The following is a 26,582-nucleotide window of genomic DNA, read 5'->3' on the forward strand; positions in this document are numbered from 1 at the left end:
ATGACGCTATCACGGCCGTTTCGCTAGCTCCACACATGCCGAATTAGGTGTTACTTGACGTCAATGGCTGACACAATAGCTCCACATATACTTAATGTGGTATCACGTGACGTGAATTTATGACGAAGGTGAACGACGTATGCAAACATGATAATCAAGACATGGAAGTCGTCTACAGCCTAATTTACCTCCACTTTGTAACGCTGTGCTAATTTCAAAGTGACATATCAACCTTCCTCATCCGTGCTTTGCATATCATCGATTCTCACTGAACGTGGGATCGCCAATTTTTTATGCCCTTGTCCATGCACGCGTTTCTTTTCGGACTCTGACTACGCATCTCAGTGACGCCGATGCGCGTTCGATGTGGCACACTCGGACGCCTATTGCGTTGCTGCAGGACGCGGACCACGTTAGCAGGGCTCCGTGATGACTGTCTCTTGCAGGGTTATGTCCTTGCAGGGCTATGTCCTTGCTCAGCCAGTCAAAACAGCTCGTCCGCGCTCGATTAGCTCACAACGGCAGCAGTACCGCTGTTCCCTGAAAAAACCTTGTATGTGGTCTATTGCGATTTCCGTACGCGTTCCAATGGTTGTTTATAACAACACACAGCCACACACCACACAGCAGGTCACACAACAGGTGCACTTTGGCGTCACCACAATCCAAAGTACACCAACTCCAGCTCCGTACCAGCAGGCCAGTCCACAGCTGCCAAGATCCGGTCGCCGCTTTCTGATTGCCCTGGTTAATGGTGGAAAGCATCGCTGAAAAGTCAACAGTTCACAGAGGCGAGTTTCAGTCTACCTTCCCATGCTGTTGGACCGGGAGGCATTGCAGGACTTTTCTTCTGCCTGGTGGGAAGGGGCGCTCTCTACCAATACCAACACTGAGAACGCTCAGGTTCTCCAAGACCCACCATGTCTGAATATTCTTCAAGTCTTCTTCCTTAACTTCTTACACAACGGAAGCCTACACTGTAATAGTGACCAGTTAGATAACCTGACGCTCAGGTGATGGCCTCCCAAACCATGCAATGGAATTCTTTCCCGTACTGAACGGACCCTAGACAAAATGCCCTTTTAAGCACGTTCTTTCAGACTCGTGTCTCGAAATCATCACGAAAACACCAGGAAGCTTCATGTAAGCTTGATTCGCGGGACAAAGTCTAGGCGATCAAAAATGAAACATTCTCCTCCGATGGCATGCAGATGGGAGCGTCCTAACGACTCCGACCTGCACGCACACACTTTTTTTTGCTTCAAATGTAACATACTAATGATCTTTCAGGAAGTGCGCACTGCAATCTGACACACTACCAAAAACGAAGCGACATCGTCGCTAGTTATATAGCCGAGAGTTTGCAGTCTGTTATTCTCCATGTCACTTTCTCCTGATTTATTATTGCTGTTTCCATAAATTACGTCTCCATTTTCAGTCCAGACCACTCATGTCACAATATACCGGCCAGAGCACCTTTGACTCAACACTTTCTGCTTTAGCAATGTACGCTACCAAGCCAATTGGTAATTTTTGGCTATCCAACCCATCAATGTCGCTATCTGTTGTCGATAGCACCTTCAGCTCTATGCCTTCTGGCTTGACGAATGCGTCTGCACATTCTTCCTGCTCAGTCAGAGATACCGCATATGTCCCAAGCCGAGAAACGCCTTCCTTTACGACCGAGACATCTTGACATTCTGTCATGCTTGGGACACCTGTCATCTCCGATTGGCAACAGACACCACACTGACCAGCTAGCTCAGCCGTTCTATCTATCTATCTATCTATCTATCTATCTATCTATCTATCTATCTATCTATCTATCTATCTATCTATCTATCTATCTATCTATCCAGCCACTCACGACCTTTAGCTCTTCTGACCGTTTCGATAATGGTATCAGTACCAAACTTAGTATGGCATAACATGAATGTATAACGAGCATATTTGACTCGTCATGCCACAAAATCATGATACGTATGTCGTAAATGTGATGATTCACATTTAATTGTCCTGCTGCTCTCGCGATGGTTTAGTTCGCATGGCATTTTGCAAAACTGGTATGGTATGACATGATTGCATGTCGAACACAAGCGACAGATCCTGACATGAAAATCATGGCATGCGTGTCATGTAACAACATGACTGCATGCCACGCTCATGATGCGCTTGCGGCTGTTTCGCTAGCGTCACTTCTTTCAAATTTGGTATTACGGGACGTGAATGAATGACGAAGGTATCATACCGGTGCAAACATGATAAAATTAAGATGCGTGTCTAGTGACAACATGACTACATGCCACGCTCATGATGCACTGGCAGCCATTTCGCTGGCTTCACATGTACCAAACTCGGTATTAGGCGACGTGAACGGACGGCATAGGTAAATGACACAAGCAAACATGGTAATCATGGCATGCGTGCGTTTCATGTAACAACATGACTACATGCCACACTGATTATTTGGTCGCGGCCATTCCGCTAGCCTCACATATGCGAAATCTGGTATTGCATGACGCCAATATGTGACAATGGCATGTATGTGACTGATGCAAACATAATAATCATGAGATGCGTGAGATCTGAGAATATGACTACATGCCACAGTCAAGGAGCCAATATATTTCGACGTGACGCAGTACGCGTGCTCGCCGCCGTTCATGTCGTCGCGTCATGCCGGTGTTGCCACGCCAGGCGCCAGTCCTGCCATATACTCGTAGGCGCGCGCCGGGCTCTGTTGCTTTGACGAATGCGCGTTTCAGCTCGTCCGGCGTCCCTCCATGACGAAAAGAGGAAGACGCAGTGTTGTCTGGGTAACGCATCGGCTTGAAATGCAGCATGTCGCATTTCGGGCCGGTTGTAGTCGGGTCATGCCAAAGGACGCTGGTAGCGCCTGGCGTCAGACTGTAGAGTGCTCGCGTTTTGCTACCGTAGCGTCGCTGTGCCCAGCGTGCGCGCATATCAACGCGACATCAATGGGCCCTTCAAAATGCGCCCGCGGCATTTTGCTAGCTGCACATGTACCAAATTTGGTGTTACGGGACCTAAGTGGATGACGAAGTATATGACTGGTGCAAACATGATGATCCTGACACGCGTGTCATGTAAGAACATGACAACGTACTACACTCACACCGTCCTCACGGCCGTTTCACTAGCTCCACATTTACTGAATTTGGTATCACGTGACGTGAATAGATGAGGAACGTAAACAACACATCCAAACAAAATAATCATGACACAGATGTCATGTACGGAATCATTTATATTCGCCTCGTAACGTTGCGCTGATTTTAAAGTGACATAGCAACGTTTTTGATTTCATAAAGGCGAAGCATTCTTAGCAATTTCGGCGACATTCAGCGTATCTATCTATCTATCTATCTATCTATCTATCTATCTATCTATCTATCTATCTATCTATCTATCTATCTATCTATCTATCTATCTATCTATCTATCTATCTATTTATCTATCTATCTATCTATCTATCTATCTATCTATCTATCTAGCCGCCTATGAATTTTAGCACTCCTGGCCGTTTCGATAATGGTATCAATTTCATACCGGGTATGGCATAACATGACTGTATGAAGAGCATACTTGACTAGTCATAACCTGAAAATCCTGACATATATGTCATGAATGTTATGATTTACACGTCATGGTTCTGCAGCTCTCGCGGTAGTTTGGTCCACATGGCATGTTGCAAACCTGGTATGGTGTGGCATGATAGCATTGTGAACACAAGCGAAAGACCCTAACATGAAAATCATGCCATGCGTGTCATTTAATACGCGTGCATGCCACGCTCATGATGCGCTCGTGGCTGTTTCGCTAGAGTCACATATACCAAATTCTGTATAAAAGCACGTGAATGGATGACTAACGTAGGCGACTGGTGCAAACATGATAATCATGAGATGCCTGTCGTGTAACAACATGACTACATACTACGCTCAGGATGCGCTTGCGGCCGTTTCACTATCTTCCCATGTACCCAACTTGGTATTATGCGACGCCAATGGACGACATAGGTACATGACACATCCAAACATGATAATCACGACATGCGTGTCATGTAGCAACATGACCACATGCCACACTGATGATGCACTTGCGGTCGTTTCACTAGCTTCACATATGTCAAATTTGGTGTAACGTGATGCCAATGAATGACGAAGGTATGTGACTGATGCAAACATGATAGTCATGATATGCATGTCATGTGAGAACATGATTACATGCCACAGTCAAGGCGCCAATACATTTCAACATGACATGGTGCGCGTGCTCACAGGTGTTCATTTTCTCGCTTCACACTGGCGTTGCCACGCTAGGCGCCGGTCCTGCCATACATTCGCAAGCGTGCGCCTGGCTGCGTTGCTTTAACGCATGAGCGTTTCAGCGCATCCAGTGTCCCTCCGTCACAAAAAAGGAAGACGCAGTGTTGTCTGGGTAACATATCGGCGCGAAATGCAGCATGTCGCATGTCACGCCAGTTGCCATCGGGCCGCGCCGACGAATGCTGGCCGCGCCGGGCGTCATACTTGGTGTGGAGTATATTGGGCATTTCATGATGCGTTCGTGGCCGTTTCACTGGTCATATATTTCGTCTTCTATTGACGTCACGTAATACCAAATTTGGTATATGTCAAGCCAGAAAAATGGCCGCGAGCACATCATGAAGGGCTCAGTACACTCCAATGTACCGTTGATGCACGTGCACGCTGGGCACAGCGACGCTACGTTAGCTAAACGCGAGCACTTTACAGTTTGATGCCAGGCGTGACCGGCGTCCGTCGGCGCGGCCCAATGGCAACCAGCCCTATATAGAAAATGTTGCATTTCACACCCACTACACTACTCAGACAGCAATGCGTCTGCATCTTTTCGTGATGGAGGGACCCCGGAAGCGCTGAAACGCGCATGCGTCAAAGCAACGCAGTATGGCGCACACCTGTGAGTATATGGCAGGACCGGTGACTGGCATGGCAACGCCGGCTTGACGGGACAAAACGAACGTCGGTGCGCACGTGTGCCGTGTCACGTCGAAGTGTATTGGCGCCTTGACTGTGGCATGTAGGGATGTTGTCACACGACACGCATCTCATGATTATGATGTTTTCACCAGTCACATACCTTCGTCATCCATTGACGTCACGTAATACCGAATTTGGCATATGTGAAGCTAGCAAAACGGCAGTGGTCGCATCATGAGTGTGGCGTGTAGTCATGTTGTTACACGACACGCATGTGGTGGTTATCGTAATTGGAAGTGTCATTTCCCCATGTCGTCCCTTCACGTAGCGTAATATCGAATTTCGTATTTGTGACGCTAACAATATGGCCGCCAGCTCATCATAAGCCTGGCATGTAGTCATGTTGGTACATGTCATGAATGTCATGATTTTCACGTTATGGTCTGTCAGATGTGTTCATCATGCAATCATGTAATACCGTAACAGTTCTGCAACATGTCATGTGAACAAAGCCACCGCAAGAGCAGCAAGGCTATGAATTGTAAATCATGACATTTTGACATACATATCATGATTTTCATGTTAACACTAGTAAAATATGCTCGTCATACATTAATGGTGTGGCTTGCTAAGTTTCGTATCGATACCATTAACCAAACAGACAGGAGAGCTAAAATTCGTAGGTGGCTAGATAGATAGATAGATAGATAGATAGATAGATAGATAGATAGATAGATAGATAGATAGATAGATAGATAGATAGATAGATAGATAGATAGATAGATAGATAGATAGATAGATAGATAGATAGATAGATAGATAGATAGATAGATACGCTCAATGTTCTCGAAGTTCGCTAAGAAATGCTTCGCATTTAATGTTGGCACAATCCGGTCGAATGCGTCATCACACTCGGCCAAACAGCAGCACATATGCTCTGGCATGTGTGTGCCAGAGGAGATGAACAGTAATTTTCTACGTAGACATGGCGAAAAAATACATTGGTATGTTTCCCGTGTTAGCGTTAAGGAAAACCTTTCATCCGTTGCGTTGACCTGACGAATGGAAATAAAACATTGTCAAAGTCCCAACAAGAATCAAATTCGAGCATTTTGTGCACCAAGTATTTTAACACAGAGCCATGACAGGTCTCGAATTTGTTTTTCAGAGAGACCGTATTGTTAGTGAAGCGTCCGTTGAGAATGCAGTGGTGGCTATCCAATTTTATAATTATATTTACTTCTGCGATACAGCCATCACGTCGGGCTAAAATCAACTGTAGTGCAGCACAATGCACTGAAGGTGATTGAAAGTTGACATCAACCAACTAACGGCGCGAACCTAATTTGGTCATTTTAATTCCAGAGACGAGTGCATGTAGCTACAGGGCCTAAAGTCTGTAATGTCTACGTTGAAATCACCGACTAGTATAAGGGACCACCAGATGTGCTGTTAGACGAATGGATGAATGGACAGGCGGATGTATGCCCAGACGGACGTGTGCATGAATACACGAAAGGACGCATGGTTGGATGGACAGAAGGATGAATGCGTGAACGAATGGGCAGACAGACTGACGGACGGCGCTATTAATTATGTGCTGTGCGGTCGTATAGTTTATTACATAAAAAGTCGATTGTGTACACATATGTTGTCGTTTTTGTTGTACAGGTGTTCCGTTTGAATTTTGATTTTGTGGGGCCTGGTGTACGCCAACTTCATTGTTCATAAGAAGCTTTGTTCCTAAAAGCTGGCGTAAGCAGCGTTGAACTAACCAATGCTTAGAATGAATATTGTGCTCCTTGCAGGAATCTAACCACATTGTTTTGCGCGGAAATAGAGTATTCTACCAAACAGCCATGCAAGGTCGCGGATGTGCTTTTCAAGTAGACCGTACTGCTCGTGAAAAGTCAATTCTGGCTGCAGTGCAGGCTATTTGATTTTACGAACAGTACATATGCACTCTAATCATACGCCCGCCCTATCGGGTTCAAGACAATTGTCGCAAAGCGCCATCCAGTGAAGCTCATTTATCAAAGAGTGTGCAGGGGTGCCTTCTTCACTGTCACAGGCGATATACAACGGCTGACCGTTTCTGCTGTTGCTGATAGCCATCTTTCAGTTGGAAAACATGCAACTGTTTAACATATGACTGCGTACAATTTTACGTATTATTAGCATCATTTCATTACGTTTCGCACAATAAAAATATTACAACAGTCACCTTGCATCCGCATGCTTCGCATAATAGAGATTCCTATAAGGTACGCTGGGTCTCTTGATATTCTCGCGCGTTTGCAGATTTCTTCGAACAGAAATAGTGATAACCATGAATCGCGACATGCTCTCATAATCTTCTTTTTATTTTTCTTGTGAAGTTTCTGCTTGAAAATCAAAACACATAGGCCGATTTCTTCAATGTGGCCTGCAACAACTCTGATGAGCGAGATTACTTCAGAAGTACAAAGAGAAAGGAAAAAAATTGGCCCCATAGCTGCATGGTAATCTGCAAATGTCGTCGAAAGACGGTAGTGTTGCGTGTGCAGAGAGTGAACAAAACATTTATTTGATATTGCGCTCAAGAAAATCGGTAAATGGTATTCTCGAGGAGCTTCGTTAATGTTCCTAGAGCGTGCAGCGGCGGGGAACGAGCACATCAGGTCACGTCACACGTAAGACATGAGCACTATCTCGCAGTTTTCTTCGAAGACGAAGCGCTTGGCTCTGAGGCACACTCCCGTCTGAGAGGAGAACGCAAGGCGACGAGTAGGTGCCACCACTGTGTCGTCTTAGCTAAGGTCCCTAGATGAAACAAGTTTCCAAGGTAGCGACACCTTCCCTTTTCCTGCTCGCTTATTTGCCTGAAGCGCCCCCTAGAAGGTTTAAAACTTTCATCCAAAAGCAAATGTTTGGGTTCTGTTGCTACGGTGAGTAGATGTAAATGAAACGAAATGGAACGAAATAAGACGTAGAATAAACAGTTACCTTTATGAACATAAACGGCACAACACAAGAGCAAGCGGGATGTGCGTTACTCAACCGGCAACGTTGGGCAGTTCTATACTTTGCACCACTAGCCATGGCGTCTTGCGTAGTACAATTTAGTTCTACGGCCGCGGTATTTCGTCCAGTTCTAACTAGTCCACTTCTCCGATTGTGTTTTGTTCGTGCTGTGACACAGTGAACGTGCTTCTTGCTGGATCCTGTAAGTGGCCACAGGGCGTGACGTTGGGACGATTGATTACAACCGGCTTGTGCACACGCAAAAAAAAAACTACGACCAGACTGGTACGAACACTTGTCCAGCAGCACTGCGATGACGTTTTTTTTAAATGTGCCCATTTGGACAATCGTGATGCCAAGTGATTCTGATGCGGTGCTGGGAACTTCCTGAAAAGTGAGAGTTCTACTGGTGAGGTGTCTCGAAGCAGCGCGTTTCGGCTCAAGCGGGAACTGGTCAATAAAGAAGTGTTTCTGAAGGTGTGTTGATTACAACCTACAGCTGTTCTGTATACGTGCATACCCACATGTATTTGTACCAACTGGCATGCACTAGACACGCATTAGACGCGCGCCTGGCGTTTCAATAAAAACCGACAAGTGAACTCGCTTCGCAGATCCGCGTCGACATACGTTGACGGAGTTGCACGAAAGCATTCGCGTGAAATGGTTCATAGTTGCACTTCATGGTGCGCTTCATCTCGGAAAGCACGAGGTAAGTTGAAGAGAGCGAAACCATTTTCTGTTGTTTACGGCAACGCAGCACTGCTGAAAAACGCAGATGTTGCATTTAACGAGCATGGCGAAACAATCTTGGTCGACTTAACGCACACCGAAACGCTCCTCCTCTTCAGTTTATGTTCTGGCTACGATTTTGTCTTTGGTCACGGCGAGAATCCGGCTGGAGCCATGTGCGCATGCGTACTCGTTTCGAACCTTTTGCATAACGATAAATAACACCACCAGCCATTTGCAAGATCACGTGCGAGGAATGCACCAATTACAGACCCAGATGGCAGAGAAAAAGAGGAGTAATTGAGAGAGTGAGGAGGACGGCTCGAGAACAATGAGTGACGCTACCTTTTGTTTCATCTAGGAACCTTATGAAAGCGAGCATGAGAGCGCCATCTAGTGGTTGGTCAAAGCCTATCTTGCTGGGCCGCGAAGAGGCCCGAGTGGCCACTCTTTATATAGTATGTTTGTCTATGTTCAAACTATCGTCTTTAAAAAAACAAAGAGTCAATCCGTCAAACAGGAAGAAAGCTTAACACAGAAAAACTATTGGCGACAAAATTCTTCGTGAAGTGATGGGTTTACACCTCAGCTGTCATGATCGAAGGTGAATGTCTTAATCATTGGGCTATGCAGGCATGCTTGCAGGGCACGGCATACCTCTGTGCACTATGCTCTGGTGAGAGTGATGAAGAGGTGAGTGAAGGTGAAGAGGAGAAAAAAAAAACACTTACGCCGTGTAAAACATACCATAAACCAGCCGGGGTCTACAACCGGCTGGTCCACAACATACCAGGCGGGGTCCAAAGAGGAAGACATTCACATTTTCAGTTTGAAGATACGAGATTGATGGTTCCGAGGCCATCGCTCCTCGAAGCTCACCACCTCCTTGTTGCCATAATTTGGTATCCGAGCCTCCCCACACGAAGTGCCGCCGTGCGCGAAGCCATGGACGGCCAGTTGCGAGTCACTGACCACGACTGCAGCCTCTGGTTCCGCGACCAGTGCAAGAGCAATCGCCGCCTCTTCGCACGCCTCTGTTTGGTCTGTACACACCGTGAAGCTCGCGATTGATTTGCCCATGGGATTCACAACAACGATCGATCACGTGAGCACGCCTTCCCTCCAAGTATCACGCGCCATCCTCGCAGACCACTTCGCCGCTGTTGTCACACTTCTTTTGCAAGTCACTCGCTATGTTGGGGCAGCGCCCACTGGGGTGCAACAGGTGCATGTCCTTGGGGAGCGGCGGGACATAGAGGCGGCTGCCGATCTTGATCGAAACCATCTTCTTCTCCCCGCATTGTGAGAGGTATGTTATGCCTAGAGACTCAAGTAATAAATTATTTTAGGATTTGCGAGAAAAGCACCAGTGTGTTTGTATCTGTCTATATCGTGGGTGTGTTTTCAAACTGTTATTCCCTTGCTCTACAACGAAATACCTCACTCAAGAAGCTTTGATGAGTTAGAACGCGATAAATAGCGTGATCACCTTACCTCAAAGAATATACCACAAAAAACAAGAGCGTCCAGTATAAGTATCAGCGTTCAATGGACTATAAATTATATTCAGCAGCAGACAATAGAAGTAGGTTGATCAATTAGAAATGGAGAACTATATTTTGCTGACGTGAAGTACCACGTACTTGAGTAACTAACGAAACTAAACCACCGCCATGCGTGCGGCAGCGTCCTCTGTGTACAGCTACGAGTGGTTTTGCTCGGCGGCCTCGACACGCTGGTATATCTTGCAGATGATGTCGATCTCGTCGATCACCGCGTTGGTGATCATGTCGACGAACGCGAGGAGGATGACCGCGATGAGACAACATCCACCGATTATCATCACGTGCTCTTTGACGTAGCGATGTAGGGCGTCCGGGCAATTGCCGATGTTAACGATAAACCAGGCGTCGTAGTCGCTCATGTTGAGCACATTGCGGCCGCAGTTGAGGCTCACAGACTCCAGGTTGGTGGGCTTGCAGCACGAGTATGGCACCGAGCAACGTTCGTGGCTCGGATTCATCAGGCTGCAGTTGAAGTAGCTGTATTGAAAATTGATTTAATAAAGTTAATCAGACTTTAATTATGTACAGCAATTTCACTAACCATTTAGTCATATATATATATATATATGTAAATATATATATATATATATATATATATATATATATATATATATATATATATATATATATATATATATATATATATATATATATATATATATATATATATATATATATGACTAAATGGTTAGTGAAATTGCTGTACATAATTAAAGTCTACAGCGATTTCACTAACCATTTAGTCATATATATATATATATATATATATGTATATATATATATAGTCTAGTAGATCCTCCGTGAGCGGTCACAACGTGGTTTATTTCGACGTTTCGGCCTAGAGTCTGGCCTTCATCAGGATTTGCCTCATATATATATATATATATATATATGAGGCAAATATTATCTGCACTTGGAGGGAAATAAACTCTTACACCTGGAAAAGTTGCTAGCTAGCGCTTTTCATCGGTCTGTTTTCTTCCAAATGGCGCAGCGAGCGGTTTCATGCGTCAACTTATTTTGGAAGTAAACTACGCCACCGCTATGTTACCAAAACGTTCAATGGGGTGCTATTCCTTGCTGGCGGCGCACAAACATCAACCGGAAAAAAGCAGCTAGTATGTTTGGAATGACTCCCCGAAAGTCACAAGTGAAGGCATAACCTGCAGGTGGCGTGTCAAGTTCTTGAAGCTCCCCCTCGTACCATGTCACTGATAGCGAAACCATAGTTACGAAAGGAGAGGAAGATCTCAGTAGTAACAAGGCTTTTCCTTAATAGCTGAGAATTTTCCATGCCGTAACTGATTTGTCAGGCATGTTGTGTGATAACGCCAATAAAATATTGCACAGCTTGTCTCACGAACGAATCTTGGCTATGTCATTGTGTTGTCTGCTGCTGCCCTAGCATCCTCACCTACACGTGGCGGGCATCTCTTTCCTTAACAGGCTACTTCGGTGATAATGTCAAGATTCTACTATGCATGGCTTCACAAGTTGAATTCTTTTCGCGAGCAAGTAATTTTTTCCCTGGGTACTAACATGTTCTTGTTCCAGTCCCTGAAGCTTTTGGTCGTCATTCCGCAGCAACGCAACTGGCGCTGCAGGGCGTCTACGACGTTTTCCGTGTCCATAGTGTCGCGGTAGTGAATGACCAGTGACTCAGACAGCGAGTCCTTGATCACCTTCTTGACGCTTCCTGCAGAGCGAGCAAACACATCCCGGTCTTACAGTTGTCCAGGAGTATCAAGGCGCCGGCCAAGTGTTATTAACAGGACATGCTTTGCATTCTTAGACTTATTTTTAAAGAACCTTTACCGCGAAGAGCGACGAAGCATTCGTTCACCTAACATTGAAACGTTTGCATATACTGTGCGATAATTTGCAGAGTCGAGTGCTATACAGTCATGCAAGCGAAGAGCTCTGGTCGTTCGGCAATGGCTAAGCCTCACAGTTTGCTGCTTTGGATTCCTCTTGTTTTGGCTTTCATTTCTTTTACGGCGTTTATTAGGCTAACTGGTAGTACTTGTCGATCAGTGGTGGCACTTGTGTGGCGTTGTATGTAGTGTTCCTACTTAAAATAACGGAACAGCATTAAAGCTTCAGTATGGAACTGGCGTCCATCTTAATCTGCTTTATTTTTCACTTCATCCTCCTCTTCTTTCCTGCCCCGGCCCTCGCGCTTCTTCATCTTCTGTCCAAAGGCTCATACCGCTTCACCCTTCCCGCTTTCTTTTAATTACCCCTCCTGGGGTAATACTTGAAGACATTCCCAACTGAAGCACATTCAACAGATCCACGTTCACCAGTGTACCAGACAGTCTTCAAAATTCCGTTCTGGGTGGCTGTCTTGGTCACAAAGTAAGGCCCATAAAATTTGGCACTGGAATCTCTTATTCCTTTTCTCACTAGTACGAGGTCGGTGACTTGAATGTCTGGCATGTCTGCTCGATGCCTCTTGTCGAAATTCTTTTTCATTCGTTTTCGGTACCTCTCCTCCTGTGATTTTTGTTGCCTCTCCTCGACAATCTTGAGGTTTTCCAAGAGTCCCAACTCACGGTCTGCCTGCAGAATAGGGGTCTCTCCTGTAGAAGCGTACTGTGGACTGCACCCCAAGCCACTGGTGTAGGATCGGTTATGATGTTTTACGGCTGCTTCTAAAGAACATTTCCATCCCCCAGGAAAACTATCGTACATCTTGATGTATTGTTTCACGTCCCGTATGGCACGTTCTGCAAGCCCATTCGCCGCAGGATGGTATGGCGCACAGAACTTGATCGATACATTGTGATCTCGAGCCCATCTTACTAGCTTTTCACTCTTGAACGCGGGGCCGTTATCGCATACGATTGTCCGCGTAGTTCTAAACATGTCCCTTTCGAGAAGGGTTATGACGCTATTTGCATCTTCTTTTCCTGCTCGTGCCGCGACCATCCTGGTGCATTCATCTATGGCCAGCAGAAAAGCTTGCGTTTTTCTGACTCCTTCCCGTTTCTTGTTAAGTTCGGCGAAATCCAGGTGAACTACTTCAAAAGGCACGTTCGAGTGGCAAGGTAGTATCATGGTGTCCGTAGGCTGTTTATACTTGACTTTGTGTACTTGACACACATGGCATGAACGAACGTACTGACTAACGTCTTTCTTCATGTGAGGCCACGTAAACCTCTTGACCAACTTGTTGTAGGTACGCCAAAAGCCGTCGTGTCCTCCAGATTCTGGGCTATCGTGGTACAAGTAAAGCACTTTGGAAACAAGAGTTGGTGGGACTTGATACCGACCTTCCGTAAAAACCAGTTGTTCTGAGCCTTCCCACAGCTTCACTTCATTGATTTCTTCAGATTTTTCTGTGTTGTTTTGTACCATCAATCTTGATAGAGCATCTGCATCGGTTAAAAGCGGTCCTGGTCGGTGCGAGATGGTAAAGTCAAATTGCTGCAAGTAATTCACCCATCTGGCGATACGCCCTTTAGTTTGGGTCATATTCAAGAGATGAGTGAGTGCCTGGTGATCGGTGAACAAAGTGAACTTCGTACCTTCCAGGTACGTGCGGAAGTAGTCAACGGCCTTCAGAACCGCCAGTGCTTCTTTTTCCGTAGTAGTGTAGTTTGTTTCAGACGGCTTGAAAGTGTAACTGTAGTAACCGACTACGTGTCGCTTTTCTCGGCCAGATGCTTCAATACATTTTTGATACAACACTGCACCAGTCCCATAATGTGAGGCGTCAGTGTTCAATTCAAAGGGTAAAGTGAAATCTGGTATACGCAGAACGGGGTCAGAAGAAATTCTGTGCACCAAGTCACGGTAGACTCTCTCACATTCGTCACTCCATTCAAAGGGAACTTCTTTCTGCGTTAAGCGCGTGAGGCATCTAGTTTTGACAGCAAAGTCCTTTATGAAAGATCGGAAATGTCCTGCCAATCCCAAAAACACACGCAGTGAATGGACGTCATATGGTTTCTTCAACTGGGAGATCTTCTCGACGGACTCTTGTTTTGTGCTTTTGGTGTTCCCATCGAAGACTCTTCCAAGAAACACCACTTTTTGTTGAAAGAATACACTCTTCTTAAAATTAACCTTGAGATGTACCAAGCTCAAGGCGTTTAACACCTGAGACAGATGGTCCTGATGCTCAGCCTCTGTTTTGGAGAAGACTATAATGTCGTCTATGTACACATTACAAAAAACACCAAGGAATGGCTTTAGGACGTCGTTCATGATCTTCTGGAACCACGCTGGCGAGTTTTTCCAACCGAAAGGGAGCCGGTTGTATTCGTAGAGATCGAATGGCGTGATAAAAGCGGTGTACATTTTTGTTTCTTCGGTTAGTGGGATCTGCCAGAAACCTTTGCATAAATCGATGCGGGAAAAATGTCGGCAACCCCCGGTCTCATCTATAATTGTGTCGATCTTCGGCATAGGAAATGGTATGAGTTCTGTCTGACGATTGAGAACCCTGTAGTCGGTGCATAATCTGAAGGTTCCGTCTTCTTTCGGTGCGATCGTTATGGGAGAAGCGAAGGGTGATACCGAAGGTCGTATGATATCAGCATCTAGCATCTCCTGCAACTCTTTCTTGAGCCACATCTTTCGCTCCCTTGACATATTGTAAGGTGCTTTCCGGATGACGGTCTTGTCAGCGAGTTCGAAAGGAACCTTGTGGGACTTCATCGCCTGAGGATAGCTTCCTATGCATACAAGTTCAGGGTAGGTCGTTGCGATATCCGCCGCGCACTTGACAACTCGTAGATTATCTTGTCTACCTTGATTTGTCTCGTTCCTTGCTACTCCTTCTACTAGAACCACATCGTCCCAGTACACGTTGATCTTTAGTTTCTTTATATCTGGTCTTGATAGCAAAAAGTCGTACGTTACCCCCTCTATCACCAACACTTCGCTCTCTATTTGCTGACCCTGGAACTCGATGTTTACCAAGGCCCACTGATCATGCAACGTTACTTTTCCATCATAGCCTTGTACTCGTAGAATTCTTCCACTATGCAAGCGATTTGCATCCACCAGCTTGGCATTTATAATGGACACAGAAGCACCGCTGTCTACCAGAGCCCTCATATGTTTGTTTCCTACTTTGACGGGAATGTGAAGTAGGCTAGAGCAACTTAAATAAACAGTCTCATTTGGAGTCATCGGGTGGGACTGATCATGTTTAGGGACATGTTTAGAACTACGCGGACAATCGTATGCGATAACGGCCCCGCGTTCAAGAGTGAAAAGCTAGTAAGATGGGCTCGAGATCACAATGTATCGATCAAATTCTGTGCACCAAGTCACGGTAGACTCTCTCACATTCGTCACTCCATTCAAAGGGAACTTCTTTCTGCGTTAAGCGCGTGAGGCATCTAGTTTTGACAGCAAAGTCCTTTATGAAAGATCGGAAATGTCCTGCCAATCCCAAAAACACACGCAGTGAATGGACGTCATATGGTTTCTTCAACTGGGAGATCTTCTCGACGGACTCTTGTTTTGTGCTTTTGGTGTTCCCATCGAAGACTCTTCCAAGAAACACCACTTTTTGTTGAAAGAATACACTCTTCTTAAAATTAACCTTGAGATGTGCCAAGCTCAAGGCGTTTAACACCTGAGACAGATGGTCCTGATGCTCAGCCTCTGTTTTGGAGAAGACTATAATGTCGTCTATGTACACATTACAAAAAACACCAAGGAATGGCTTTAGGACGTCGTTCATGATCTTCTGGAACCACGCTGGCGAGTTTTTCCAACCGAAAGGGAGCCGGTTGTATTCGTAGAGATCGAATGGCGTGATAAAAGCGGTGTACATTTTTGTTTCTTCGGTTAGTGGGATCTGCCAGAAACCTTTGCATAAATCGATGCGATAATTTGCAGAGTCGAGTGCTATACAGTCATGCAAGCGAAGAGCTCTGGTCGTTCGGCAATGGCTAAGCCTCACAGTTTGCTGCTTTGGATTCCTCTTGTTTTGGCTTTCATTTCTTTTACGGCGTTTATTAGGCTAACTGGTAGTACTTGTCGATCAGTGGTGGCACTTGTGTGGCGTTGTATACGCACATATGCTTAGAGATTCAAGTGAGAGTAAAAGCTGCAACAAGAATACTCTGTGTGTTAGTACAAATTTGTACCACTTATACAAAGTGTCGCTCAAAGAGAAGGTTATCAGAACCTTGGATGAACGCCCGATATTATTTTAAATAATAAGAAAGTAAACGTCAAGGAGACGTCAAAATACAGGTCGATCAGCCCACTGTTCACTCCCTACAAAGTACTTACAAAAATATTAGCTAATTGAATTAAAGCAACATTAGGGTTCAATAAACCTAAAAATAAAACAGGAGTTTTCACACGCTACTCCACAGTTGACAACATTAATACTGTCAATCAGGTACAGACAAATGCGTTGAATACGACCAACTCTTCCACATAGCTTTCATAGATTACGAGAAGGCGTTTGACTCAGTCGAGACATCAGCAGTAATGCAACCACCAGATTATCAGGACATCGACGAACCCCACGTAAACATACCGGAAGAAATCTACAGTGGATCCACAGCCATCATATTTCTATATAAAGAAAGTGACAGAATCCCAATAGGAAAGGGTGCAAAGCAAGGGGGGCACGATCTCTCCAATGCTATTCACCGCATGTTTAAGTAGGTTTTCAGGGTTCTAGATTTTGAGGAGTTAGAGATAAGAGTTAATAGAGCGTATCTTAGAAGTCTACGATTCGCTGATGATATTAGCTTGATGAGTAACTCAGGGGAGGAATTACATTTCTTGATTACCGAACTGGACACCGAAGCCATAATAGTTCACCTGAAAATGAATATGCGCAAAACGAAAGTAATGTGCAAGAGCCTCGGCAGAAAGCAGGACTTTGCGCTAAGTTGAGAGATACTGGACATTGGAAAGGAATACGTCTTCTCGAGACAGGTAGTAACCATAGAGTCGAACCATAAGAGTAAAATAACTCAAAAAATAAAGATGGGGCGAATCACATTCGGCAATCATTCTTATATTATGAATCGTAATCTGCCAGTAACCCTCACGAGGAATGTATGTACCAGCTGTATGCTGCCGGTATTTACTTACGGAGCGGAAACCTGGAGGCTTATAAAGAGAGTTCAGATTAAATTGAGGATCACGTAGCGAGTGGTGGAAAATAAAATGACAAGTGTAACAAAAGAGACAAGAAAAGAGAAGAGTGGGTCAGGGAACAAAATGGAACTAAACATTTTATAGCTGAAATCAATATAACGGAATGAACGTGGGCTGGTCACGTAGCGCGTGAGCAGAATAACCGCATGCTCATAAATGCCCGGTACTTCACTTTATTGCCAGATAAGGCAAACGCACGAAGGGGAGCGAGAAAGTTAGGTCGGCCGATGACATTAAAACGTTCGCAGGTATAACATGGCAGCAGAAAGCACAAGACGTGGAGCAGCTCATAAATATAGTGGTGGTAAGCGTCGGTATCAGCATATGCATGCGCAAAAGTGGAGCAAATAAACCACCTGTCCGCTCCTCACTATTCAGCAAGCATGAGGCGCTGATGTGCTTTTTGACGTGATTTATAATAATGTGAAAAGTCTCAATGCACAAGTTCATCGGTTCCTTTTTATTGCATTAAAGCAATTTACTTTTCGTGTTTACCACCGTAAATATGGGGGCAAGGGGCAAGCAGGTGTGGGAAGTACGTGATGACTCTGTAATTATTTTCGTTTTGCTATTTACTGTGGTAATAGTCTTTCTGCGTTCTCTTTTTCTGGCGAAATGGAGCTAGTGAAGCTATTTCATGCGTGACAAGGCAGTCTGAATCCTAAAGTAGTTGTCCTGTCGTGTGTGTCTCTTTAAAAGTTTATAAACTGTAGCCACATATCCAAACAATTCCGGCCAGTATAATCTTTCAGTGGCGATAGCTGACCGAGTGCACTGCGATATTTGAACGGGGTAGCGTTAAAGTGCTTGTTTCGCAGAAAATACGGTGTCGGCGTTCTTCGTTGTGAGCGCAAAATCATCGTCTTGCGGTTTACCAAAAAGACAAAAAGCAGCAAATAAATAAATGAAAAAACGGTCTGGGTGGAAGTGTTGATTGAACCCAGGTCTTGACAAGCACATGTTCTACCACACAGCCAAGCGTGTGCTTTTAAAAACAGTGAAAATAACTTCCTTTGCTAGGAAATACACTGAAGTTAACACTTTACAACACGTGCGTCCTGTACAGATGCTTCACATTTCAACATAAAATATTGCAATAATAATGCGAAGTACAAGCGTGCATTGCCATCAGGCATCAGAAATCGTGATTATCATAAAGACTCTATGGTTGAAAGCCCGGCTGGTCATCTACTACAGAACGCACTGACGTTACCGTGTCTATTTCCTTCAAACCACCTTCTAGGTGCATAGCAAGTTCGATAGGAATTTATGCACTAAGTGTTTTAGGCACGCACTAAAGACAGGATATTGCTACCGTTTCAAAATTTAAAGGCGAAGCTTAAAGGCCCCGATTTTTTATTACACATAAAGGGCTATCTTACTGAAGTGGGTGATACCAATTGAATGCCAAGCATTTGTTTGCATACAGGAAGCACTTCAGGCATCTGTCTGTCTGTCTGTCTGTCTGTCTGTCTGTCTGTCTGTCTGTCTGTCTGTCTGTCTGTCTGTCTGTCTGTCTGTCTGTCTATCTATCTATCTATCTATCTATCTATCTATCTATCTATCTATCTATCTATCTATCTATCTATCTATCTATCTATCTATCTATCTATCTATCTATCTATCTATCTATCTATCTATCTATCTATTAAACGCGAAGCATTTCTTGGCTAACTAAACGTTTGGGTGCTCTCGTGGTCACCCTCTTAACTTGGCGTGAACCAAAATTAGTATGGGAGGGTAAGATCATTTGAGGTACGTGACACACTCGTCAAGAGGTGAATGATTAAGAGGTGAGGTACATAACCCCGTTGCGTACTTGGTCAAACACTTCCCACAAAGCAGAGTCACAAAACCCGCGAGCGTTTATGTGCCACTAGTAGGGGGTATGTGCCACAGGTGATTGACACTAAGTATCTGCTCAGTAACTACGAGAGCACACATAGAAGGTTTCAACGCGTAAGCATTAAAAAAGTTTGACCCAACAAATGTTGACAACAAGCGTTGGCCCAGCTAATCCAGACCAGTCGAATGCAAGGAAATCATGTGGGGGCCTGAGCAGCAATCGAAACCATGCATTCTGCGTGGCGTTCAAGTGTTCTAACACAGAGTCATGCAACGTCTCGTAAATACTTTTCAAATTGACCGTAATGTTTGTGAAACGTCGACGGTGGTTGCAGTAACAGCTATCCTACTTTATAAAGTACTTTAATTATGTACTCTTATCATACAGCCGTCAGGTTAGGCTAACGCCAGCGTTGGGCGCCATCGGCTGAAGCTGATTACGTAGCAGTGTCCAGTGCTACCATCCTCCAAGCACAAGCGTTTTATGACAGTTTATTGGTTCTACTGTTGCCAGTAGTTATGATCCTGTTGGAATTGTTGTGCAAGTGGAAACTAGTGATATAAACATTGGATAGTGAGAACATAACAGTGCAAGCAACAATCGTAAATATATTAGCGTCATTGCATAACGTCTCGCTCAATAAATGGTTACAAGGAAGTCCCCTCCACTCCGCATGCTTCGCATAATGTCGATTCATAAGGTACTTAAGATCTGTGGAATTTGCGATAGTCAAATACCAGAGTGAAGCGTTCGAGCCTTTTAATCGAATAGTCAGTCCACCACTGAAGTTTCGATGTGCGTGTGGCGTAGGTGAAAACAATACTAATGAGCTTTTCTCCCAACATTGCGATCGCGCTGAATGTAATTTGAATAGTGCCCAGACAAACATTCCTTCGTCTTGTTGCATTTTGATTCATCATATCATCGATTCAGCTTCGAAACTTTTCAATTGGTATCGTGTATTCACGCTTCAGAAACGAGCTTCGATTGCGTAGCTTGATCAAGAGCCAGTGGTGATACATTTTCGTTTAGTCACCATTGTAGCAGCCCACAGTGCGTACGAGTCCGATCGTGGTGATCACTACCAAGATAATCACAAAGTAGAAACTCGAATTAAAACATGCACTGACATCTTGTTAGCAACATCGTTAATTACAATGCCGACAAAAACATTCCTGGCTGTGTCACAACAATCAGCTAAATTTTGCCTATGAAAACGGCTTTGACGTGTACCAACCTATGTATAATAAATTATTGCTGGGGGGCAACGCTTTATTCTATGTTTCGGAAGCTGCCATTGTTTGTCCATTGATTACAACAATGCGTTTGATCGCCGTACCTTGTTATATATTTACTTTTGATGATAAACCCTTTTTGTATTGCATAAAGAGGTTCACGCAAGTAAGTTCTTTTGCAACATCTGCAACGGCGAAAATGGGAACATAACGCGCGTGCTCAAATAGCAGCGTCACAATATTAGGTAACTTGGACATGCTGGAGCTTGTAAATGAGTAACAAAAAGCTGTACAAGTGCTCCACGAGAGGTCATTGTCTTGTTCTGCTTTGATTTTGTTCGAGCAAGTGAATTCCTCTTCTTGCATACTCTAGAATTTTCTGCTAGTGTCGGGGTGCAACTTCTATCAAGCAAACTTTTCAAGTGTTCTTAATGTTTCTGGGGCAAATGTGTATTACACGATTGCAGAAACATTTATAAGTGTTTTACTTTTCTGGCGTACGAGAGCGTCAATAGATTAACTAGCTTTCTTCATTTTCACTAATAAAGGTTGCTGCGGTTGCTGTTATTCACCAGACCCTAATAAAAATGGAGTCACGTACCGGGCATAAATAATACGACAATCCCGAGCAGCATGTTGATTACGATGAGCACAGTGAGGGCGAGAGAGTAGAGCTTGAGCAGGAAACTGTTCTCCCGCAGCGCACCTACGCAGCCGCAGAATGAGACGATGAACAGTGACATGCCCGCCAGGAACACGACGGTCTCTAGGCGCCGGATGAGCACACCCATCAGATCGAGCCGCTTGAAGAGGGCTGTGTCGTCGGCCGTGTTGCCAGCGGTCACGTATAGAAACGATGAAACGCAGATCAACATCGTTCCCACGAACCACAAGAACAGGTTGAGTAGCAGCAATGGGTAGCGTACCTGCAAGAGTGAAACACTGGTCTGAATAGTCGTTACCCCCGTTCTCATCAAACTCAGCCATCACTGAATCACTCACCGTCTGTGCTGCTTTAAACGGTACAAGTTCGCAAACGAATCACTATGTGTTTAAGAGTGCCCAACAAAACGAAGGCGCATAAAAAACACGAGCTTCAAAGTGTGCGAAATGGGCACCCATTTCGCAAATGCCCTTTCTGGGTAAACAGTGGCTAGGGGCCACGCCGTAGTGGTTTAGTAGCTAAGGTACTCGGCTGCTGACCCGCTTGGCGCAGGATTGACTGCAGGATGTGGCGGCTTCTTTTCGATGGAGGCAAAAGTGCTACAGACCCGTGGGCACAGATTAGTGTGCACGTTGAAGAACCCCATGTGGTCGAAATTTTCAGAGCCCTCTACTACATCGTCTCTCATAACCATATGGTAGTTTCGGGACGTCAAACCCCACATATCAACCAATCAACTTTGGCTGGGGTGCTTGGCTACTGGAACAAAAGTCGTAGGTTCAGCTCGGCCTTGGTGGTCACATTTCCAAGGAGTACTGATAGAGTTCGTGTACTCTGCAATATCAGTTGAAGTTAAAGAGCACCAGATGGCCGATATTTAGGGAACCTCCACTACGGCGCCTCTCATAATCTTATTGTGGTTTCGAGACGTCATATCCACATATCATTATTATATGCCTCAACAATGGGACATGCAAAAAGGGCCTTTCCAATGTAAGTCACGTGTAACATATGCGAGTTCTCTTTATGTCTTATCTTTTCACACTATCCTGGCCTGCACGCTACATTCCATCACGCTCACCGATGCGACGCTTTATAGCTAATACACGGATAAAGTATGCAACTGTCGTTGACTGAAACTTGAAGGACGTACGAATAAAATGTTGCGAAGCCAGCGGAGGCTTCATGTCATGCGGAAATAGTTGCCAACATCAGCAGAAGGCGTAGCTCTTAGGTGCTTAACTTGCATTAGCGTGGTACATATTGGAAGGAAACTTGACGCAGGGGAAATGAAATGTAGGCGCATAAATTTTAGCTGTTCATTTCATCCCATTCACACCTATCTTACACATCTGTGACAAACACAACTCATTTCGCACATCATCTCATTCGAAGGCATGTCATTTCCTCCTCCGCCAGAGGAATTGGTGTAGAATTCACAAGTTTCCTTATGATTGAATAAATGTAATATTTGAAGTGATCATGGCATTGCATCAAAAATCAAATTATTATTGCATTGTATAAGACATTACTAGATGCGCTCGACCATAGAAACCATGAGTACGAATAGGTAGCATTTTATTTGTGGGAAAAGTGTTTAGGTGTCGCGTCGAGGTGCATTATTAGATTAAACATTGCGGAGTATCGTATCAAGTAAATACTGCGTAAACCAGTACAAAATGTCTAAACTGCGAACATACACGCGCATTGTTCAGGACAACTAACTTATTAAAAATAACCTGCTTCTTGCCCTAAAACACTTAAAATATTATCCGACAATGTTTGTAAAATGGTCGGCTATCTATACCGTGGCTTCATGTCTCACAAACGACCTTACGCTTACGAATACAATGATAGTCGAAACGAATCTTTCAATTGAAAATCTAAAATAATGGCAACGTTTTCAGCACAAGGTGTCCTGAAAAACATAGCAGTCAGGAATGGGAAGTGAATATTGGTGCAGCACCGCGTATTTGCCACAAGAGCAGGCCCACACAAATTGATGAAAGAATTGCCGTGATAATTGACGACATCCCCGAGCCAATCTTTCAATATACTTCGAGCTGATTGAGCTACAAAGGTATTATCAAAGTCATCTACAGATATTTCGTTGGCTAACACGATTATATGGGATTTCTATTTATGTTAATGAAGCGACCTACCATGGGATTTACGTCGAGCATAATGGTGTCTTCAAGGGCTTCTTCTCCGTGTACGTGTCTACGCTCGCCACGTTTCTTTGGCTGTTCGGGTGAATGGCCTCCGCTTTCATTCTCGTCACTGAGTGTGGGTTCAACCTCTTCATGCACGGACGCACCGCTTATCTGCCCAGTTTCAGCCCCGGTGGGTGCTGGATCACCGTCGTTCCTTACCGAGACTGGCTGGACACCACTCTGCCTTGTCGAACTACCCGTGGACGAAGAGTGACCGCCGCCCAACGACTCCTTCCCGCCTCTGGACAATCTTCGGCTACCAGTACTTTCGCGTTCATTCCACTTGTGGTGCTCTCTCCGACCTACAGCTCGAGGTGCTGCCTTTTGCCGGTGCTTATCGTTATTTTTCATAAGGAACGGTGAAGATGCGCTTGAAAGCCGTCAATCTTCGTGGATCCGATCTTCTTCTTCCTCTTCTTCTTCATTGTAATCTTACACCTCCTTCAAGCAGCCTGGCACTGGCTCTTTAGCCCTTCCCACTTTGTGGGTAAGTGCCAATGGTACACACAGTCATCATCGTCATCATCATCTACACTCTAGATAGTTCTCCAAAATCGAGACGGCGCATCTCGTCTTATCGACACATACACTACGGAAAATGCAGCAACACTAACGTCAACTGGAGATCTAGTGGAATAAATAGCTATTTACTTTAAAAAATGAGATTCTGACAATACAGAATAAATTGTATGAATTGTTCAACTTCCTTTAAAAATTCAAGGAACCATTAAACTTCTACTTTAAGAGTTGAACGCAATAGCGCTGTCCTGTCTCTTGTGCGTAATGATTTCAAAGTGGCTCATGTCAGTGAAGCTTTCGCATATGGCTGCATTATGTTCAATGAGTAGCACGCGTTGAACCACAGGCAATTAGGCGAGTGAAATCTTCTCGAATTTGGTACGCACCCACAATCTGGCCTAATGGAAATTGCGCAGTAACGCGTGTGCCTTTAGTTGTATGTGGCCTGCTCCAAACCATCAAGCCATGATGATCACATGGTCTGACGCCCGGCTGCAATGTACCCCGCAAGTTACGGCGATATTAAAGGTTGCATTGTGAAGCGTGTGTGTATACAAGACGCGTGTGTTTGTAAAGCATGCAGGTTACCTTTACTGCTTTTCCAAGCAGAGGAAGCCATTTTCATTGTATTTTCAAGCAGACCAATGACACTATAGTAATAAGCCTTTGCCGCGCAAACTACCTGGCTTAGATCCTCACTCACACCGAGACTTTCAGCTCCTTACGTTGTAGGCCGTCTGTCCCGAGTTGTCGTAGTCGTCGTAGTTGTTGTAGCCAGCTGCATTGTATTGCATGTTGGTAAAAACGGCGTCACAATATGTCCACGGAGTGAATGATGGTGAGTAGGGCGAAGTGTCCGTCAGTTCGTCCGTGCGTTTGTTCGTCCATTTTTCCGTCCGCGCATCTGTCCGTGCATCTGTTCTTCCATTTTGTCCCACACCTCTTCATTCAATTCGTAAACATGCTGTGATTTTTCATATTGATTTTATTAGCACCTTACTCAATTTTTCGGCCACGCACAAAGTGATTTTTCGCTCACAACCAGGGATGCCAATACCTAGAGGTATGCCAGCACCAACACCGGAATTACCGCGAAACTAGCTCTTTAACGCTGTTGAATTAGAAGTTCCGGTAGCCAGTGTATCAAGAAAGGGCCAGTCGCCACACGCACCGTAGTTCCAGAGAAGATATTGGTGGCATTTAGGAAGCCATCGGGGAAAAATTCTTTAGAGGGTTAAGTTTGCACGCAATCTCTAAGTCATTGGGTGCAGTTCAGATCCTTCCGATGCGCAAATTAGCCAAGCAGTGCGATATCTGGTCGCCAGACGACAAGTGCTTGCTTCGACTTTTTTTCCATCGTCTTGTTGTCTCTGGTCCATCGTCTTGTTCTTCTCTGTTTCTCTCTTTTTAGTCATGTTTTCCGTCCTTTCTTTTTAGTGTTGTCTTTCTAAATCTTTGATTGATTGATTAATTGACTGATTGATTGATTGATTGATTCACTGATTGGTTTCCTTGAGGCTTCACATTTCAAAAACCATGATATTGTTTTTGGTGACGCCGTAGTAGAGGGCTCCGAGAGTTTCGACCACCTGTAGTTCTTTAACGTGCAGCCAACTCTAAGCACACGGACCTACAACATTATCGCCTCTATTTTTCTCGACCTTTCTGTGCAACGCTTTACTCTCACCCTTCCTCGTTTCCCTCCTACCCGCCACCGTGTGTTTTCTCCGGACGCCCATTAGCTCTTTCCACCCTGTTGCTACGCTGCACAATGTAAGGCTATGCTCAATATGCTCCACCATTCTTGGTTAGCCGAGTGGCTAGGACGCTCGCCTTTCGATTGAGTGCATCACGGGTTTATAGGTCACCTCGTGAAGGGTTTCATCCGGTATATATTTTAAGACTACAGTTTCTTAGGGCCTAGCTTTATCGGCGTCCGCAGCACTCGCACAACAAGAAAGGAATACATATCTGTAAAAAAAAAACGATTTTATGTGCGCAACAATCAAGTATATAGCAGCACAATACGTGATCACCTGCGTCGTTCGTACATCCGTCCACCCATCTGTTGATCTTTTGTAAAGTTGATAGCCCTATTGTATACATTATGAACCTTTGGAACCCAGCTCCGCCCACTCCTAATCATTAACTTCGTGGAGACGCGTGGTTATTTTTACCTTTTTTTATACCGTTGATTCCATTTATTAATTTGTTTCTCTCTTTCCTACTTTCTCTCGCTCTCCCTCAGTGTTTATTTTCCCCCGTCAAAGTCATTATAGGTCACACAACGGCGAGCCTTGCAATAACTGGATGCCCATATGTTGTGCCCATTACTGTTCATTTCATTGATAGTGTCCGAGCAGAGTCACACGCTTTACGCTGAGCTAGAACAACTTAGCTTTTAATAAAATGCGAGAAACGTCATCACCGGAGCAACACCTATGATGTGCGAGAAAACACTGGGTGCGGTCGAAACACCGAGTCAGAACCCGCGAGGTGCCACAGCCAGAAAAAAGTATTCATTCAGTCATTTACAGACATTTCGCATGCACGCACAGTTGGTAGGTCACATTAAGATGAAAAGATGACTGGTTTATGAGCAATGAACTGCAGTAAGAAATGCGCGCTGCGAATAGAAGTTCACCCAAAGCAGAATATTCGCTAACGCTAAATTCTG

The 26,582-nt window shown here is 44.7% G+C and overlaps 1 protein-coding gene across 1 annotated transcript; it reads right to left on the bottom strand.

Annotated features, from left to right (window-relative positions):
• Window positions 1–10,422: 10,422 nt before the first annotated feature.
• Window positions 10,423–24,699, bottom strand: LOC119177833 (tetraspanin-33-like). Its single transcript, XM_075867390.1, has 4 exons — window positions 24,631–24,699; window positions 21,111–21,435; window positions 11,825–11,981; window positions 10,423–10,762 (listed from the first exon to the last, which is right to left on the bottom strand). Exons 1-4 carry the CDS (start codon window positions 24,697–24,699, stop codon window positions 10,423–10,425), a joined length of 891 nt encoding a protein of 296 aa, XP_075723505.1.
• Between the last annotated feature and the right edge of the window lie 1,883 nt (window positions 24,700–26,582).

This window comes from Rhipicephalus microplus, chromosome 1 (assembly GCF_043290135.1).
Source record: "Rhipicephalus microplus isolate Deutch F79 chromosome 1, USDA_Rmic, whole genome shotgun sequence".
In the NCBI taxonomy this organism is placed as follows: Eukaryota; Metazoa; Arthropoda; class Arachnida; order Ixodida; family Ixodidae; genus Rhipicephalus; species Rhipicephalus microplus.

Excerpts from the sequence above, each read along its gene's own strand:
- LOC119177833 (XM_075867390.1), bottom strand. The coding sequence starts at position 24,699 with ATGCAATACAATGCAGCTGGCTACAACAACTACGACGACTACGACAAC. Across the intron at positions 21,436-24,630 it reads CGGGACAGACGGCCTACAAC|GTACGCTACCCATTGCTGCT; the intron begins GTAAGGAGCTGA and ends TCACTCTTGCAG. Across the intron at positions 11,982-21,110 it reads TGTCGTATTATTTATGCCCG|GAAGCGTCAAGAAGGTGATC; the intron begins GTACGTGACTCC and ends CTCGCTCTGCAG.